Source organism: Symphalangus syndactylus, chromosome 9, assembly GCF_028878055.3.
Source record: "Symphalangus syndactylus isolate Jambi chromosome 9, NHGRI_mSymSyn1-v2.1_pri, whole genome shotgun sequence".
NCBI classification, from domain to species: domain Eukaryota; kingdom Metazoa; phylum Chordata; class Mammalia; order Primates; family Hylobatidae; genus Symphalangus; species Symphalangus syndactylus.
Window position 1 is genome coordinate 63,758,152 of NC_072431.2, and position 20,567 is coordinate 63,778,718.

The 20,567-nt window shown below is 44.9% G+C and overlaps 1 protein-coding gene across 2 annotated transcripts in view; it reads left to right on the forward strand.

The window, feature by feature from the left end:
* Nucleotides 1-20,567, forward strand: part of BAZ1B (bromodomain adjacent to zinc finger domain 1B) — a 90,628-nt gene that overhangs the window by 2,279 nt on the left and 67,782 nt on the right. For both annotated transcript variants that reach the window (XM_055292867.2, XM_055292868.2), the window contains exons 2-3: nucleotides 10,666-10,782; nucleotides 13,051-13,195. In XM_055292867.2, the coding sequence (XP_055148842.1) occupies nucleotides 10,666-10,782; nucleotides 13,051-13,195 (262 nt within the window). The remainder of the gene's footprint in view (nucleotides 1-10,665; nucleotides 10,783-13,050; nucleotides 13,196-20,567) is intronic.

The following is a 20,567-nucleotide window of genomic DNA, read 5'->3' on the forward strand; positions in this document are numbered from 1 at the left end:
TTTGGAGAAGTTCCACTAGCTCTACCAAATACTGCGTTATGCTGAAGGTAACCCACTTTTTTTTTTTTCTTTTGAGACGGAGTTTCGCTCTTTTTAACCCAGGCGGGAGTGCAGTGGCAGGATCTGGGCTCACTGCAATCTCCGCCTCCAGGATTCAAGTGATTCTCCTGCCTCAGCCTCCTGAGTAGCTGGGATTACAGGCGCGTGCCACCACGCCCAGCTAATTTTGTGTGTTTTTAGTAGAGAAGGAGTTTTACCATGTTGGCCAGGCTGGTCTCAAACTCCTGACGTCAGGTGATCCGCCCGTCTCGGCCTCCCAAAGTACTGGGATTACAGGCGTGAGCCACCGCGCCTGGCCTGTACCCTACTTTTTAATACATTCGAATCGGCAGTGGAGTAGCAACTTGTGAGAATCCGACATATACTTTTCAAATGTCATTAATGTTTTGAGCCGTTGATGGATGCTCACACACTATCAGATGATACCTTCTCAGGTCTGGTTCTAGCAGAGAATAAGAAACATGCCCTAGAGGAGACAATTTCTAAGTATATTCCAGGTACTGAGCTATGTAAAAAACGGCTGTAGGGAGTTAACTTAGGCCTGGCAACGCAGGCTTTTTCATATTATTGAATGAATGAAATTGAAATATATATATGAAGAGTTTTGATGGTAACAATTGAAAACTGAAATCGGCAACATTTTTAGTGGTATGTATTTAATAAACATTCTTCATTTTTTAATTTCCCATAACAGCGTTTAGAACTGTTTTAACAAAAGAAGTCTTTTTTTTTTTTTTTTTTTTTTTTTGAGACGGAGTCTCGCTCTGTCACCCAGGCTGGAGTGCAGTGGCTCGATCTCGGCTCACTGCAAGCTCTGCCTCCCAGGTTCACGCCATTCTCCTGCCTCAGCATCTCCGAGTAGCTGGGACTACAGGTGCCCGCCACCACGCCCGGCTAATTTTTTTTGTATTTTTAGTAGAGACGGGGTTTCACCGTGGTCTCGATCTCCTGACCTCGTGATCCGCCCGCCTCGGCCTCCCAAAGTGCTGGGATCACAAGCGTGAGCCACCGCGCCCGGCCAACAAAAGAAGTTTTAAAGCATATTATATATTGGGGGAAAATTGCTCTTTTAGGAATTTCTGCAAGAGGAAACACTTTGAGTATGGTTTTTCAACAATTGTACTGTATGGTTGGCAGATTGTCATATTTCTTTATTAGGCTATTAGTGGTTTCATAGAAGAGAACAAATATGTGGTTGGGTAACAGCTGCCTTTGAAGTAGTATTCCCAGTTCTCAATTTATATTTACAATTATGTTTTTAATGGGACTTAATATTTTAATTTTCTTTTAATACCTACCTTTTGATTGCATGTATCACAGAAATTTGTGTGATATTTTACTGACTTAAAGCTGTATGTTGGTATGTTCTTCGAGTATATTGTAAAGCTTCATTAAACTTAGTGGAAGTTGTGAGTAACGCACACATTTAATGCCTGGGTGTTATATATTGGTGATTGTGTTGATTGTACTGTAGCTTTGTATGCTACATTACTTCCTAAGGTATTCCCACAGGCAGGACACTAGATCTTGGAAAACATTAACTTTATCAGAATCAGTTCTTGATGTGACACTGATTATTTAAGTCAAGATAGGTTTTTTTTTTTTTTTTTTGAGATGGAGTCTCGTTGTCGCCCAGGCTGGAGTGCAGTGGCAGGATCTCGGCTCACTGCAGGCTCTGCCCCCCGGGGTTCACGCCATTCTCCTGCCTCAGCCTCCCGAGTAGCTGGGACTACAGGCGCCTGCCACCTCGCCCGGCTAATTTTTTGTATTTTTAGTAGAGACAGGGTTTCACCATGTTAGCCAGGATGGTCTCGATCTCCTGACCTCGTGATCCGCCCGCCTCGGCCTCCCAAAGTGCTGGGATTACAGGCGTGAGCCACCGCGCCCGGCCTGTCAAGATAGGTTTTAGGCAGGAATTGGAGCTACAAGCAGCCTGTTGTAGATGAATATTTTTGTTGTGTTGCTTCAACTGTCATAGTTTCTAAAGCTTAGAAACAACTAGTTCATGACCTTTGTAGCATCATTATGTGAGAATTTATCGAGGGTATGATGATGAGGGGCTTATTCATACTGTTAATCTGGCCCTACACAATTGTGACTAGAGCATGTTTTTGTTTTAAGAGATGGAATCTTGCTGTGTTGCCTAGGCTGGAGTGCAGCAGCTGTTCACAGACGAGGTGGTAGCCCAGGGAAACCTTGAACTGGACTCAAGAGATCCTCCTGCTTCAGCCTCCAGAGTAGCTGGGACTACAGGCACGCACTACTGCGCCTGCCTTAGAGCTTGTATTAAGAGTTGAGTAGCTATAGATGGAGTTAAGTTGTAGTTGTAAGATAGAGTTTTACTGGACATTTGAAATAGCTCTTATGTTGATTTTTATTTTTATTTTTATTTATTTTTTGAGACGGAGTCTCGCTCTGTTGCCCAGGCTGGAGTGCAGTGGCGCGATCTCGGCTCACTGCAAGCTCCGCCTCCCGGGTTCATGCCATTTTCCTGCCTCAGCCTCCAGAGTAGCTGGGACTGCAGGCGCCAACCACGACGCCCGGCTAATTTTTTGTATTTTTAGTAGAGACAGGGTTTCACCATGTTAGCCAGGATGGTCTCGATCTCCTGACTTTGTGATCTGCCCCCCTTGGCCTCCAAAAGTGCTGGGAGTACAGGCGTGAGCCACTGTGCCCGGCGATTTTTGTACATTATTTTTTCGTCTTTTTTTTTTTTTTTTTTTCGAGACCAAGTCTCAGCTTGTTAGCCCAGGCTGGAGTGCAGTGGCGCGATCTCGGCTCACTGCAAGCTCCGCCTCCCGGGTTCACACCATTCTCCTGCCTCAGCCTCCTGAGTAGCTGGGACTACAGGTGCCCACCACCACGCCTGGCTAATTTTTTTTTTTTTTTTTTTTTTTTTTGGTATTTTTAGTAGAGATGGGGTTTCACTGTGTTAGCCAGGATGGTCTCGATCTCCTGACCTTGTCATCCGCCCGCCTCGGCCTCCTAAAGTGCTGGGATTACAGACGTGAGCCACCGCACCCAGCCTGATTTTTATACATTCTTTAAAGTAATGCATTATGCCATATTAGACTTGTTTTTAACTTAAAGACAGTCTGGTCCAAAGAGAGAAAATGGAGTAAAAAGCAAATCTTGAGTTGGCTCACTCTTTGCCATCTTCTGACTTAGAGCGCTTAGGTTACAGTTATGCTTTTTTGACTCTATACTTTTCTGGGCCACATCTTTTCAGGATATCAAGTACTTAATTGAAAGAAACAATCCCTGCAAGACTGAAGAGAACAAAGCAGCAGCATATTGTGATAAGGAGGTAGCTGATGGCAAAGTAGATGCATAATGAGATAGTCTAGGATTAGAAAATATCTTTTATAGCTTACACAACCTTTGGAGAATTGCTTTGACGTTTTGTCTGCAATTATATGTGCAGCAGTTGCTGGAACATAAAAACCTCAATTGGCATTTGCTCTGAGAGGTTGTTTGAGAGTGAGTGACTTATTTCGTTAACCTAAAATCTGAAATAGGATTTAGAGGCAGCTGACTCAATATCCTTCTGATGGGCCTTTTTGCCTTTTCATTTTCATTTTTTTCTTGCTTTCCCTTTTTTTCTTATTTATTTATTTATTTATTTATTGAGACAGGGTCTCACTCTGTTGCCCAGGCTGGAGTGCAGTGATGTGTGATCATGGCTTACTGCAGCCTCCAACTCCCCAGGCTCAAGTGATTCTTCCCACTCAGCCTGCTGAGTAGCTATAAGCATAGGTGCACACCACCACGCCTAATTTTTGAACGTTTTGTAGAGACGAAGTCTTGCAAAGTTGCCCCGGCTGGTCTTGGATTTCTAGCCTCAAGTGATCCTCCAGCTTCAGCCTCCCAAAGTGCCGGAATTACAGGTGTGAGCCACTGTGTGTGGCCTTACTTTCTCTTTTTTTTTTTTGAGATGGGTTATTGCTGTGTTGCCCAGACTGGAGTGCAGTGGTGCGATCTTGGTTCACTACAACCTCCACCTCCTGGGTTCAAGCAATCTCCCTCCTCAGACTCCTGAGTAACTGGGATTACAGGCACCCACCACCACGCCCGGCTAATTTTTTGTATTTTTAGTAGAGACGGGGTTTTACCATGTTGGCCAGGCTGGTCTCGAACTCCTGACCTCAAGTGGATCCCCCGGCCTCCGCCTCCCAAAGTGCTGGGATTACAGGCATGAGCCACCATGCCTGGCCTTGCTCTCTCTTAATATAAGTTAATTACCAAAACAGTTACCAGAACAGTTACACAAACTTAAAATAGCCATTGTTAGGGGTTGTGAGAATTTCTTTTTCAGTTTTTTTTTGTTTTTGTTTTTGTTTTTTTTGAGTCAGTCTCGGTCTGTCATCCAGGCTGGAGTGCAATGGTGTGATCTTGGCTCACTGCAACCTCCACCTCCCAGCTTTAAGCGATTCTCCTGCCTCAGCCTCCCAAGTAGCTGGGATTACAGGCGCCTGCCGCCATGCCTGTCTGTTTTTTGTATTTTTAGTAGAGACGGGGTTTCACCATGTTGGCTAGGCTGGTCTCGAATTCCTGACCTCGGTGATCCACCCCCCTCGGCTTCCCACAGTGCTGGGATTACAGACGTGAGCCACGGTGCCCGGCCCCAGATTTTATAATTAATTTGACTAGTCAATTAATTTTAAGTTAATAGTGTCAGAGGACATTTTCTGAGATGTATACTTTAGGTTTCAGTGCTGTCCAACAAGAGTATAATATAAGCCATATGTAATTTAAAATTTTGGAGTACTCTCATACTAAAAAAAGAAAAAAATGGTGGGAAAAAAGTAAAAACAGCTGGATGCTGTGGTGCGCACCTGTAGTCCCGGCTACTCAGGAGGCCAAAGCTGGAGGATTCCTTAAACCCAGAAGCTTGAGACCAGCCAAGGCAATGTTTTGGAGATCACCATCTCCAAAAACATAAATAAATAATAAAAAAGAAAACCACATTTTTCTCTTATTTTTGAGTGGAGTCTCGCTCTGTAGCCCAGGCTGGAGTACAGTGGTGCCATCTCGGCTCACTGCAACCTCCGCCTCCTGGGTTCAAGTGATCCTCCTGCCTCAGCCTCCCGAGTAGCTGGGACTACAGGCACGTGCACCACGCCTGGCTCCTTTTTTGTACGTTTTAAGTAGAGACGGGGTTTCACCATGTTGGCCAGGCTAGTGTCAAACACCTGGCCTCAAGTGATCCGCCCACCTCTGCCTCCCAAAGTGCTGGGATTACAGGCGTGAGCCACCACGCCCTGCCACATTTTTCTCATTTTGAGACCAAGGCTGACACCTGGTATGGTGGTTCATGCCAGTAATCCCAGTACTTTGGGAGGCTGAGGCAGGTGAATTGCTTGAGCCCGGGAATTTGAGATCAGCCTGGACAACAGTGAATGAAACCCTGTCTCTACAAAAAAATAGAAAAGTTAGCTGGACCTGCTGGCATTTGCCTGTGGTCCCAATTACTTGGGAGGCTGAGGTGGTAAGATCACTTGAGTCCAGGAGGCAAAAGTTGCAGTGAAGCGAGATGATGCCATTGCACTCCAGCCTCCAGCTTGGGTGACAGAGCAAGACCCTGCCTCAAAAAAAAAAAAAACAAGGCTGGAGGGGCAGACCCTGTGTGTAACATGTCTTGCTAGTGGCACAGAGAAAGAGCTAGAAGACATCATGACTTTAAACCTCTTCCTGGAAGTGACATATATTACATCTGCTCACATCTATTGGTCAAAACAAGTCACGTGGTCATGCTTGATGTTAATGGAGAGGGGAGGTACGTTCCTCTTCAGGGACCTTGTAGACAAGCCACATGGCAGTGGGTGGAGATGTAAAAAAAACTTATGGAAAGGAGGTGAATAGTTAGAGACTAATACAATCTATCATCTTTGAAGGTCAATGAATGTTTTCTGGGAAAAGTTATTTTTGAGATCTAAAGGATAATTAGAATTTAGACGAATAATAGAGGACTGTATATTTTTGGCAGAGAAGGTGTGATGAGTTCGTTGTGATTGTGTGAGTTTGGAGATTCTTGTGTTTTTTTTTTTTTTTTTTTGACAGATTCTCACTCTGTCATCCAGGCTGGAGTACAGTGGTATGATGATCTTGGCTCACTGCAACCTCCGCGTTCCTCATTCAAGCAGTTCTCTGCCTCAGCCTCCCGAGTAGCTGGGATTACAGGCGCCTGCCACCACGCCCGGCTAGTTTTTGTATTTTTAGTAGAGACAGGGTTTCACCATCTTGGCCAGGCTGGTCTTGAACTCTTGACCTCGTGATCCATCCACTTCAGCCTCCCGAAGTGCTGGGATTACAGGCGTGACCCACCATGCCCAGCCTAATCTTCTTTTTTCAGACAGTCTCCCTCTGTTGCTCTCCATCACAGCTCACTGCAACCTCCACCTCCTGGGCTCAAGTGATCCTCCCACCTCAGATCCCTGAGTAGCTGGAATTACAGGCCTGTGCCACCACATTCAACTAATTTATTTTTTATTTTTTATTTTTATTGTATAGAGATGGAGTTTTGCTATGTTGCCCAGGCTGCTCTTGAACTCCTGGGCTTGAGTGATGTTCCTGCCTGGGCCTCATAAACTGCCACTATGCAGTTTTTTTTGAGACTGAGTTTCACTCTTGTTGCCCAGGTTACAGTGCAATGGCATGATCTCAGCTCACTGCAGCCTCCGTCTCCGAGGTTCAAGCAGTTCTCCTGCATCAGCCTCCCGAGTACCTGGGATTCCAGCTGCATGCCACCATGCCTGGCTAATTTTTTGTATTTTTAGTAGAGACGGGGTTTCACCGTGTTCACCAGGCTGGTCTTGAACTCCTGACCTCAGGTGATCCACCCGCCTTGGCCTCCCAAAGTGCCGGGATTATAGGCGTGAGTCACTGTGCCTGGCCGGCCCCTACATTTTTTTGTTTTGTTTTTTTCTGGCCCCTACTTTTTAAAGTAACAACTCTAGGTTGAACATCCCAAATCCATAAATCAGAAATGCTCCCAAATCTGAAAGTTTTTGAGTCCCAGCATGATCCTCAAAGGAAGAGCTCATTGGAGCATTTTGGATATTTGGATTTGGGATGCTGAACTAGTAAGCATAATGCAAATACTCCAAAATCTGAAAGAAATTCGAAATCCAAAATACTACCGGTTCTAAGCATTTTGGATAAGGGATCCTCAACCTGTAATAATACAAACTTACTGTTCTCTTCTTAAGACATATTTGTTAATGTATTTCTCTTACATTCTCTCTGATGACACGGTGAGTTTTTTTTTTTTTTTCTTTTAATAGATTTTTGTAAAGGTAGAGTCTCGCTATGTTCAGGCTGGTTTTGAGCCCCTGGGCTCAAGATTCCCCCACTTTGTCCTCCCAAATGCTGGGATTGCATGCATAAGCCACCGTGCCTGCTGGGGCTTCTTAAATATGGCTAAATAATGTGTTAGAATGTTATCAAGCTTTTTGAAAGCTTAAATAAGTCCACTTACTGATTCCTCCTCTGTCCTTATTTTACTACCCATCCCTTCCACTCCCCTAGTGCAGGAGACAAAAATAAGACAAATCTGTCTTCGGATAATGTCCTATGGAAGCCATTCCGTTGCTCTTCTCTGGGTATAAGTTTGAAAATTTTTCAGTGATTGGATTTACATAGCTGTATATGGAAGTCTGACTCAGGTTTTTACTCAAACATTCTATATATTTTGTTTAATCACTTAGATATTAGCACTACCCCTGCTAAGGAAAATGGATTGATTTATTACTCAGTTTTAGCAGATCTGCGGAAAGATCCACAATGAGCAAAGGTGCTTATACTATTGGATAAAGTTACTATTTTGGATTACCTGTGTGTTTGTTCTTGTTTGCGTTTTTGCTGATCATAACCTTGGAAAACCAAGCATCTATATTTATTAAACATGCGGCTGGGCATGGTGGCTCACACCTGTAATCCCATAACTTTGGGAGGTTGAGGCAGGAGGACTGTTTGAGCCCAGGAGTTCAAGACCAACCTGGGCAATGTGGTGAGACCCCAACTCTGCAAAAGATAAAACATGTGGGTGGGCATGGTGGTGTGCACCTGTAGTCCTAGCTACTCAGGAGGCTGAGGCCCAGGATTGCTTGACCCCAGGAGGTCAAGGCTACAGTGAGCCATGATCCCACCACTGCACTTCAGCCTGGGTGACAGAGTGAGACCCTGTGTCAAAAATAAATACATAAATAGATAAAAAATGAGCTAGGTGCTGCAGTGTAAGTCTGTAATCCCAGCTATTCAGGAGGCTAAGGCAGGAGGATCTCTTGAGCTCAGGAGATCCAGGCCAGCCTTGTTTCTAAAAACAAAAATTAGAATATTTGTTTAGTTGTTAGATAGTATTGTAGAGGATACTGTTTAAATACTTTTATTTCAACCACTATAAAATGTGTCACTTGGAATATACAGGTATTGTTCGCTAACTTTCTACTTATGTCAGTTGATTTTCTTACATAGCATCTGTTGCTGTGCTTAAAAGTAAATTAGTTACTTGCCGCTTGAATTTGAAAGTGGCCGGCTGATCGTGAATTCTAGTTGGTTTTGTGTGGAAAGTTGCCATATGTACGCTACCAGCTTGATGTTTTCTTTCCCTCATCTCCCTCACGGAGACTGTCTAAATGGCTAGTAAGTGATCTTCTGAATCTCAGTATTATTGGAGACATCATAGAGACTGGATAAATATTGTATCCAAAGTACTTTCCGGAATACTTCTAAGTATTTTATGAAATTTATTTTTTAAACCAGGAATATCCAATCTTTTGGCCATATTGGAAGAAAAATTGTCTCGGGCCACACATAGAATATACTAACACTAAAAACAGTTGATCAGCTAAAAAAAAAATCACACACGTTTTAAGAAACTTTATGAACTTGTGTTGGGCTGTATTCAAAGCTGTCCTGGGCCGCAGGTTGGACAAAGGTTGGACAAGTTTGTAAACCCTAAGAAGTAACGTGTTTCCAAGGTGGACTGGAGGGCTGTGGGTAAATGGATCATTAATGTATGCTCAAGGTTATTCCAAACTGCCTGTGAGACTGTGGCCTAGTCACCTCATCTTACTGTAGACCGATTCCTTTGTTTTTTTTTTTTTTTTTTTTGAGGTGGAGTTTCGCTCTTATCGCCTAGGCTGGAGTGTGATGGCGCCATCTCGGCTCACTGCAACCTCCGCCTCCCGGGTTCAAGAGATTCTCCTGCCTTAGCCTCCCGAGTAGCTGGGATTACAGGCATGCACCACCAAGCCTGGCTAATTTTTATTTATTTATTTTTTTTTTGGATTTTTAGTAGAGACGGGGTTTCTCCATGTTGGTCAGGCTGGTCTCAAACTTCTGACTTCAGGTGATCTGCCCGCCTCAGACCCCCAAAGTGCTGGGATTATAGGCGTGAGCCACCACGCCCCGCAGTGGACTGACTCTTAAACTTGTTGTCTGAGTTTTCTAAAAATTTTACTAACCTTACATTGTTATTTTTTATGACTTGTGTTTTAATGTACCTTTACTTTTTCTTATGAGTTTTTAGTACAGCATAAGTCTTGTGTAATGAAACTGTGGTGAACTGAGGAAATCCCATTTGTACTAAAATATTAATTTTTTTGTAAAACATGAAAAACCATTTTTATTATTTTTTATTTTTATTTTTTGTAGAGACGAGGTTTCACCATGTAGCCCAGGCTGGTCTCGAACTCCTAGTCTCAAGTGATTATCCTGCCGTGGCCTCTCAAAATGCTGAGATTAGAGATGTGATCATCCCAGTCTGTAAATCCCACGCAGGCGCCCAGCCCGTGACAATCCATTCTCATCATACTTCAGTCTTAGTCATCTTGCTTTGGGCCGTGATTCCATTTTTTTCATTTTTTATTTTATTTATTTATTTATTTATTTATTTTTTGAGACGGAGTCTCGCTGTGACGCCCAGGCTGGAGCACCGTGGTGCAATCTCGGCTCACTGCGATCTCCGCCTCCCGGGTTCACGCCATTCTCCTGCCTCAGCCTCCCGAGTAGCTGGGACTACAGGCGCCCGCCACTACACCCGGCTAATTTTTTGTATTTTTTTTAGTAGAGACGGGGTTTTACCGTGGTCTTGATCTCCTGACCTCGTGATCCGCCCACCTCGGCCTCCCAAAGTGCTGAGATTACAGGCGTGAGCCACCACACCGGGCTGCTGTTTTTTTTCTTTTTTGAGACGGAGTCACGCTGTCTCCCAGGCTTGAGTGCAGTGGCAGGATCTTGGCTCACTGCAAGCTCCGCCTCCCGGGTTCATGCCATTCTCCTGCCTCAGCCTCCTGAGTAGCTGGGACTACAGGTGCCCGCCACCACTCCCAGCTAATTTTTTGTATTTTTAGTAGACACGGGGTTTCACCGTGTTAGCCAGGATGGTCTCGATCTCCTCACTTCGTGATCCACCCGCCTCGGCCTCCCAAAGTACTGGGATTACAGGTGTGAACCACTGCGCCCGGCCTCCAATTCCATTTTTATCCTCTCATGCTGCACATTTTAAAAAGGAGACTAGATTTTTTTCTATATATAAGTATCTTATGGGTATGGGTTCGTTGTCTCTGTTGCTTGCATATTGTTTTCCTGAACTACTGCTAACAGAGAGTATGAAGCCCGCTTGGAAAGGTACAGTGAGCGCATTTGGACATGTAAGAGTACTGGAAGCAGTCAGCTAACACACAAGGAAGCCTGGGAGGAAGAACAGGAAGTTGCTGAGCTGTAAGTAATGGAAGTATTGCTCTTTGCCACCATCTTCACATTGTTAGGAAAGGAGGGAATATTATTCCTAAAGCAGTATGTGTATTTAAGTTTATGGGGCACAAATTAGACTATATTACATTAGTGTACTGTATGGGTTTCTGGGTTCCTTTGCCTAATGGCATTTTGCAGTAGCAATATGGGATATTTATTTAATTATAGGTGCACTTGTTTAGGTATTTACCAGGCCTTTGAGTGTTCCTGCTCCATACTTTGACCTTGTAAGTACTCTGGTAATGTGGTTTATTCTTTTTTTCTTTTTCTTTTTTTGAGACAGAATCTCGCTCTCACCCAGGCTGGAGTGCAGTGGCACGATCTCGGCTCACTGCAAGCTCCGCCTCCCGGGTTCAAGTGATTCTCCTGCCTCAGCCTCCCAAGTAGCTGGGACTACAGGTGCCCGCCACCACGCCTGGATAATTTTTCGTAGTTTTAGTAGAGATGGGGTTTCACCATGTTAGCCAGGATGGTCTCAATCTCCTGACCTCGTGATCCCCACGCCTTGGCCTCCCACAGTGCTGGGATTACAGGCGTGAGCCACCATGCCTGGCCTTATTCTTACTTTTATTTTTGAGATGGAGTCTCACTCTGTTGCCCAGGCTGGAATGCAGAGGCACGATTTTGGTCCACTGTAACCTCTACCTCCTGGGTTCAAGCGATTCTCGTGCCTCAGCCTCCTGAGTAGCTGGGTCTACAGGCACTCACCACCACTCCTGGCTAATTCTTGTGTTTTTGGTAGAGATGGGGTTTCACCATGTTAGCCAGGCTGGTCTCAAACTCCTGACCTCAAGCGACCTGCTCATTTTGGCCTCCCAAAGTGCTGGGATTACAGGCATGAGCCACTGCGCCCAGCCGGGTATGATAATTAATTTTTTTTTTTTTTTGCTAGTTTAATAAGTGAAAAGTATTAAATCATTGCTGTCCTTTTGCAATGGCTCTAGTGTTCAAGTCACGTTTCCAACATATTAACGCTTCCTGGTTTCCTTTTTTTTTAGAGGCACAGTTTTGCTCTGTTACCCAGGCTGGAGTGCAATGGTATGCTCATAGCTCCTGGGATCAAGCCAACAGCTCTTGCCTCAGCCTCTTATGTAGCTGGGACTATAGGTGCATGCCACCTCCCCTAGCTAATTATTTTAGTTTTTTATAGAGGCAGGGTCTCACTGTTTTGGCCAGGCTGGTCTCAAAATTCTGGGCTCAAGCAATCCTCCCACCTGTGCCTTTCAAAGTACTGGGACCCACTGTGTCCAGCAAACTGCATGGTTTTTTTAATCTTTGTATTTCCCAGTGCCTTATGTATATTTGCTAAAGCAGTGTTGTTTTGCTGTGAACCTAAAACTCGTAAAATGTTAAGTGTTTTTTTTTGTTTTTTTTTGTTTTTTTTTTTTTGAGACGGAGTCTCGCTCTATTGCCCAGGCTGGAGTGCAATGGCATGATCTCGGCTCACTGTAACCTTCGCTTCCCATGTTCAAGCGATTCTCCTGCCTCAGCCTCCCGAGTAGCTGGGATTACAGGCATGTGCCATCACGCCTGGCTAATTGTTGTATTTTGAGTAGAGACAGGGTTTTGCCATGTTGGCCAGGCTGGCCTTGAACTCCTGACCTCAGGTGATCTGCCCGCCTTTGCCTCCCATAGTGCTGGGATTACAGGTGTGAGCCACCATGCCCGGCCAAAAGTTAAGTCTTTTTTTGTTTTTAAGTCGGAATCTCGCTCTGTCGCCCAGGCTGGAGTGCAGTGGCGTGATCTTGGCTCACTGCAACCTACGCCTCCCGGATTCACGCCATTCTCCTGCCCCAGCCTCCCGAGTAGCTGGGACTACAGGTGCCCGCCACCACGCCTGGCTAATTTTTTCAAGTTTTCGTAGAGATTGGGTTTCACCGTGTTAGCCAGGATGGTCTCGATCTCCTGACCTCGTGATCCACCCGCCTCGGCCTCCCAAAGTGCTGGGAATACAGGAGTTAGCCACCGTGCCCCGCCCAAAAGTTAAGTCTTAAAAGAGGTTAGGTGCAGTGGTGCATGCCTGTGGTCCCAGCTGCCTGAGAGGTTGGAGGGTTGTTCGAGCCTGGGAGGTGGAGGCTAGTGAGCTATGATTGTGCCACTGCACTCCAGCCTTGGTGACAGCGAGAAATGTTTGAAATGTTTGGAACAGAAAGAAAGAAATGTTTGAATTGACTTGAATTAAATCTCTGGATAAGCGTTTCTGTGTTTTCTTGATAACTAATTACATTTATTTAGTTTGAAGGAGGAGTTTCCTGCCTGGTATGAGAAGCTTGTTCTGGAAATGGTTCACCATAACACAGCCTCCTTAGAGAAGTTAGTAGATACTGCTTGGTTGGAGATCATGACCAAATATGCTGTGGGAGAAGAGTGTGACTTCGAGGTGAGTGCCTGTTCGTTTCTGATTTGACTTACCATCAGAATTAGAGCTGTCATCGTAGGTTACAGAACATACTTCTATGTGTGTAAAACTGTGTTATATTTAGTATTATATTTAATGTTAATACTTTATGTTAATAGTTGTGTGTTTTTTTGGTTTTGTTTTTTTGAGACGGAGTCTCACTCTGTCGCCAAGGCTGGAGTGCAGTGCACAATCTTGGCTCACTGCAACCTCATTCTCCCGTGTTCAAGTGATTCTCCCACCTCAGCCTTCTGAGCAGCTGGGACTACAGGCGTGCACCACCACTCCCGGCTAGTTTTTTGTATTTTTGGTAAAGACAGGGTTTCACCATTTTGGCCAGGCTGGTCTCGAACTCCTGACTTCAGATGATCCACCCACCTTGGCCTCCTGTCAAGTATTATAAGGACTACCTTTTATTTTTATTTATTTGTTTAGAAACAGGGTTTCGTTCTGTCACAGAGTCTAGAGTGCGGTGGTGCAGTCATAGCTCACTGTATGTAGCCTTGGACTCCCTGGCTTAAACCATCCACCCACCTCAGCCTTCTGAGTAGCTGGGACTGCAGGCATGTGCCATCACTCTTGGTCTTGAACCAAATTTTAGAACCACATTCATCACTGAGAATGTCTTAGTATTGTAATAATTGCAACACTTTGTTGTACTAGTCTATCCTTGCTTTGTCTTTTTCATCCTTTTTTGATAATTCTGTTATTTTGTCTTTTTGGTTTTGATTTTTCCTTTCTTGTTTTATTTTTCGGAGACAGGGTCTTAGTCTGTCACCATGCTGGAATAGTGCAGTTTCGCGATCTTGGCTCATTGCAGCCTCCACTTCCTGGGCTCAAGCGATCCTCTCGTGTCACCCTCCACGTAGCTGGGACCACAGGTGTGCGCCACCATGCCTGACTAATTTTTCGTATATTTTGTAGAGACGGGATTTCACCATGTTGCCCCAGCTGGTCTCTTAACTCCCTAAACTATTCTCTTTTCTTGGCCTCCCAAAGTGCTGGGATTACAGGCATGAACCACTGTGCTCAGCCCATGCAGTGGCCATGCTAATCCTCTCCATATTATTCCAGTTTCATTATATGTGCTGACAAAGTGAGCACATAATTGTTACTATGTTTAAAAGACTTGTAGGCCAGGCGCAGTGGCTCAATCTGTAATCCCAGCACTCTGGGAGGCCGAGGCAGGTGGATCACGAGGTCAGGAGATCGAGACCATCCTGGCTAACACGGTGAAACCCCATCTCTCCTAAAAATATAAAAAATTACCCGGTCGTGGTGGCGGGCTCCTGTAGTTCCAGCTACTCGGGAGGCTGGGGCAGAAGAATGGCGAGAATCTGGGAGGCGGAGGTTGCAGTGAGCCGAGATCGCGCCACTGCACTCCAGCCTGGGTGACAGAGCAAGACTCCATCTCAAAAAAAAAAAAATTTAAAAAGAAAAAAAAAAAAAGACTTTAAGACTTTTTTTTTTTTTTTTTTTGAGACAGAGTTTCGCTCTTGTTGCCCAGGCTGGAGTGCAGTGGTGTGGTCTCGGCTTACTGCAACCTCCGCCTCCCTGGTTCAAGTGATTCTCCTGTCTCAGCCTCCCGAGTAGCTGGGACTACAGGTGCCCGCCACCATGCCCTGCTAATTTTTTATTTTTAGTAGAGACAGGTTCTCTCCATGTTGGTCAGGCTGGTCTTGAACTCTCGACCTCGGGTGATATGCCCACTTCAGCCTCCCAGAGTTGGGATTACAGGCGTGAGCCACTATGCCTGGCCTCAGACGTGTTTAATCTAAGTCCTCGCTGTAATGAGAGTTGGACTTTTTCTACTTAAAAATTTTTTTTTTTTTTTTTTTTAAGATGGAGTCTCGCTCTGTTGCCTAGGCTGGAGTGCAGTGGCACAATCTCGGCTCACTGCAAGATCTGCCTCCCAGGTTCACGGCATTCTCCTGCGTTAGCCTCCCGAGTAGCTGGGACTACAGGTGCCCACCACCACGTCCGGATAATTTTTTTGTATTTTTAGTAGAGACGGGGTTTCACTGTGTTAGCCAGGATGGTCTCAATCTCCAGACCTTGTGATCTGCCCGTCTCGGCCTCCCAAAGTGCGGGGATTACAGGCGTGAGCCAGCGCGCCCAGCCTTAATTTGTTTTTTAATTATCCAGTCAAAATAGCTAAAGGATAACTATTACAAAAGTGATACCGAACACTAAAGCAATCCCTATATAATCTTGTAACAGCTGAAAGTAAGATTCAGGAGAAACAACTAAACAGTTGTTAAATATCTATCTGTTTGTACTTGACACTGGGCTAATTGCTTTACATAAAGTCTTGCAGAATTTGTACAGAAATCTTGAGGTGGTAGGCAGCCTCGTACATTTAAATGGCATGTTGAGGTTGATACATACTAGTTATGAGTGCTTTCAGCCATTATATAGTGAAATTGTAATAGTGGCCCGTTGTTCTCAAACTTTGGCGTAATACTTAAGTTACGGAAAATGTGTTCTTGGCTGGGCATGGTGGCTCAGGCCTGTAGTACCAGCACTTTGGGAGACCAAGGTGGGCAAATCACCTGAGGTCAAGAGTTTGAGACCAGCCTGGCCAACATGGCGATACCCTATCTCCAAAAAATACAAAAATTAGCCGGGTATGGTGGCACGTGCCCGTAGTCCCGGCTACTCGGGAGGCTGAAGTGGGAGAATTGCTTGAACTGTTTTTTTTTTTTCCTCTCAGGACAAATGTTTAATTTGTTTCTCCATCATACTTGAACTGTTCTTCAGCCCATTCCTTGAGAGTTCAGAAGGTCTAGGATAGACCTAACATTTTTCAGTTCTAACAATCTGCAGGGTGGTAGTGATGCTGTCACATGAGGTACACCACTTTTAGTAGTACTGGCTTAAACAAGACAGACGTGATTATCTCATGTAGTAAGCCTTAGATAGTTCCAAGTTTAGTATAGAGGCTGAATACTATTGTCAAGGACCTAGACTTTCTCTGTCTTTCTGTTCTGTTCTTCTCAGTGTGTTGAGTTCTGGTCCTTAGCTTTGTTGTCCCTTGAGTTGTGAAAAAATATGACTGTATTCAGAGTGAGGGAATACTTATCAAAGCAGGCTAAGAAAATCTTTCCAGAAGTGTATCTGGAAAAATCTTTCTTGAAGCATAAAATAGAAAGCTCCACCCTTTATCTTTACATGATATTGGCTAGACCTTGGCTTACATAACCACCCAGAGCTGCAGCGGGGGCTGAGAAAGAGAGTATCTTCCTTTGTATTTAAGTCTCAAAAGAGACAGGCTGGCAAGAGAGAAGAAGAGGGAGGGAATAGCTTGGTAGCTAGCTCAGCAGCAGTTTGTGCTACAATAGCCAGTACTTGATGGGGCCAAGATTCACACCTGTCTTTGGTTTCAAAGTTCTTGTTCTTTCTTTGTTTCAGTAATTTACTTTGACTCCTTTCTGTCTCCTAGCTAGTTCTTTTTTATTTGTCATGTCTGGCAGTACTAGTGGGGTTTTTGTTTGTTTGTTTTTTATTGAGACAGGGTCTTGCTGTGTCTTCCAGGCTGGAGTGCAGTGGTATGATCATAGCTCACTGCAGCCTCAGCCTCCCAGGCTCAAGCAGTCCTCCCACCTCAGCTTCCCGAGTAGCTGGGACTGTAGACACTCAAAAACTATGCCTAGTTAAGTTTTTTTTTTTTCTCTAAGACGGAGTCTCGCTCTGTCGCCCAGGCTGGAGTCCAGTGGCGCGATCTCGGCTCACTGCAAGCTCCGCCTCCCGGGTTCATGCCATTCTCCTGCCTCAGCCTCCCGAGTAGCTGGGACTACAGGTGCCCGCCACCATGCCTGACTAATTTTTTTGTATTTTTAATAGAGATGGGGTTTCACCATGTTAGCCAAGTTGGTCTCGATCTCCTGACCTCATGGTCCGCCTGCCTCGGCCTCCCAAAGTGCTGGGATTACAGATGTGAGCCACCGCGCCCGGCCGCCTAGCTAAGTTTTTTATTTTTTATGGAGAAACGGGGTCTTGCCGTGTTGTCCAGGCTGGTCTCAGACTCATGGACTCTCGTGATCCTCCCACCTTGGCCTGGCAGAATGCTGAGATTACAGGCATGAATCTAGTGGCTGACCATTAGTGGGTTCTAATCACATACTTTATATCAGTCAGTGTCCTGGCAGGAAACAGATGGCATACTGAAATGTAATTGAATTGAGTTTAATAAAGGGGCTGTTGACAGCAGACAGCAGTCTGATCAGGGTTAAGGAAAATGTAACAAGGAAAGGTTAAGTGCCTCATACCTATCAGCAGTTGGGGAAGCCTTCATCATTTCCAAACCGCAAGGAAGCAGAGGGAGGGAGTGGGTACAGGAACGAGAAAAGAGTAGCTGCTGTTGTTGAAGAGTACTTTGCTGGTGAGAGAAAACTGTAACTGTAACCATCCTCCTAGGGAGGCGTTTGGAAATAAACACCCCAAGGATGCTTTACTTCCATCTCCTGGTTTTCTGCTGCTGCTCCCTATGAACTGAACTTACCAGAATCTAGAGGGCAATGGGAGTCTTGGTGGAGGCTGTAAAGGTCAGCCTATTTAAGCATAGAGCCAGGTAAAGAAGGATGGAAATGGATTTGATGTGGCAAAACAAAAATATTTTGCACACATCTGCAAGGTGAAAGAAGAAACGTTTGAGGAAAGATGGGCTGAACCCAGTGGCTCCTGCCTGTAATCCCAGTACTTTGGGAGGCTGAGGCGGGAGGTTGGCTTGAAGCTAGGAGTTTGAGACCAGCCTGGGCAACATAGGGAGAAAAATTGGCTGTACATGGTGGTGCATTTCTGTAGTCCCAGCTACTTGGAAGACAGGCAGGAGGACCGCTTGAACTCAGGAGTTCAAGGCTACAGTGAGCTATGATCGCACCACTGTACTCCAGCCTGGGGAACATAGCAAGACCCTGTCTCAAATACAAAAAAATGAGGAAAAGGAAGAGATACCAGGGAAGTATATATGTCCATAAACATGAAAATATGTTTAAACTCATCAATAATGCAGGAAATCTAATTGAAACCATAGTGAGATAATGTATATACATCAGATTAATAAAGAAAAAACCTCGCTGCCAAGTTTTGACAGGAATGTGGAATTGCCTGTAGTGTAAATAGCACATCTATTTTGGAAAGCACTTGGCATTGCTGAATACAATTGGATATTATACATACCCTTTGACTAAGGATTTTTTCTTGAGTATTTACCCTCAGTTTTGCTGCAGATTTGTGTAAGTATATTAATAGAATTGTTCATAGTAGTCCAATGAGGAGATAACCCAAGTAGCCATCAGTAGTTGAATGGATAAACAAATTGTTAAGCCACAGAATATAGCAGAAAAAATGTGAACTTGAAAGAAGTCACAGAAGAATACAGTATGATTACATTTATAGAAGGCTCAAAGCAGGCAAAACTAACTTAGAATGTTATCATTGTCAGGAGGAGAGGAGAGAGTTGTTTCCACCTGAGCGTAGGCTTACTGGGAGATTCTGAGGTACTGTTAATATTCTTTTCTTTTTTGAGACAGGGTCTGGCTCTGTCGCCTAGGCTGGAGTGCAGAGGCACAACCTTGGCTCACTGCAACCTCTGCTTCCCAGGCTCAAGCCATCCTCCCACCTCAATCTCCCAAGTAGCTGGGACTGTAGCTACAATGCCTGGCTAATTGTATTTTTTTTTTTTCCTCATCCTACAGTCCAAAGGCACTGGCTAATTTTTGTATTTTTTGTAGAGATGGGGTTTTGCCAAGTTGCCAAGGCTGTTCTTGAACTCCTGAGCTGAAGCAGTCCTCCTGCTTTGGCCTCCCAAAGTGTTGGGATTACAGGTGTAAGCCACTGGGCCTGGCCACTATTAATGTTAAGTACTTTAACCTGTATGGTGGGTACACAGGTGTTCATTATTTATAAAAATGTTTTACACTCTTAAGTGTGATAAAGATATGATGGACATTGGAAGGTTGCCACAAACATTGTCCCAATATAGAGGGGTTTATCCCAGATATTTATTGATGACCTGCTATGTAGAGAGCATGTTTTGGGTGCTGGAAGAACAGTAGTGACCAAAATCCACAGTTGTTTTCTGTGATTGTTGATGAGGCCAGGTGCGGTGGCTCACACCTGTAATCCCAGCACTTTGGGAGGCCGACGCAGGCAGGTCACGAGGTCAGGAGTTCACGACCAGCCTGGCCAACATAGTGAAACCCCGTCTCTACTAAAAATACAAAAATTAGCCAGGCATGGTGGCGCGTGCCTGTAGTCCCAGCTACTTGGGAGGCTGAGGCAGCAGAATTGCTTGAATCCAGGAGGTGGAGGTTGCAGTGAGCGAAGATCGCGCCACCTGCACTCCAGCCTAGGCAACAGAGCGAGATTCCGTCTCAAAAAAAAAAAAAATTGATGATGAGAACCATGAAAGAAAAGCACAGAGTATTTATTGAAGTTTATAATGAGGGGAATCTAGCTTAGAACCAGAATTGGTGTTGATCCAGTAAAGCTCCTCTGAGGAGGCAACATTTAAGGTGAAGCCTATAGGTTGAGTAGGATATATCCATGGGAGAAGGGGGCATTGAGTATTTCAGGGAGAGAGAACAGGGTGTGTGAAGGCCTTTAGGCAAAAGGGAACTTGATGGTTAGGAACGGGGTTTCTCAACGTTGACATTACAAACTTTAGGACAGATGATTCTAGAGGGTGCTGTCGTGTGCATTGTAGGGTATTTAGCAGCATACCTGGCCTCTACCCACTAGATGCCAGTAGCACCCTCTCAGTTGTGAAAATCAGACATTGCCATATGTCTTGGGGAAAGGAAAAGAGGTATGACAGAATTACCCCTGTACTGTACTGGGAAAACCATTGTACTGGAAGAACAGAGAAAAATCAGTGTGGTTAGACTATATAAGGAGGGAGGATGGTGGGAATGGTAGTATCAGGTAGCCAAGGGCTAGATCTTGTACAGGTCCTCAAAGGTTAGGTCATGGTTTGAACTCTGTTGTTTTTGTTTTTGTTTTGTTTTGTTTTGTTTTGAGGTGGAGTTTCCTTCTTTTTGCCCAGGGTGGAGTGCAATGGCGTGATCTTGGCTCACCGCAAACTCTGCATCCCAGGTTCAAGCGATTCTCCTGTCTCAGCCTCCTGAGCAACTGGGATTACAGGCATGCGCCACCACACCCAGCTAATTTTGTATTTTTAGTAGAGACGGGGTTTCTCCATGTTGGTCAGGCTGTTCTCGAACTCCCGACCTCAGGTGATCTGCCTGCCTGGGCCTCCCAAAGCGCTGGGATTACAGGTGTGAGCCACTTCGCCCGGCCTTGACCTCTGTTGTTTTTGGTTTTGGATTTATCATAAGGCTTACTTTGCAAAAAT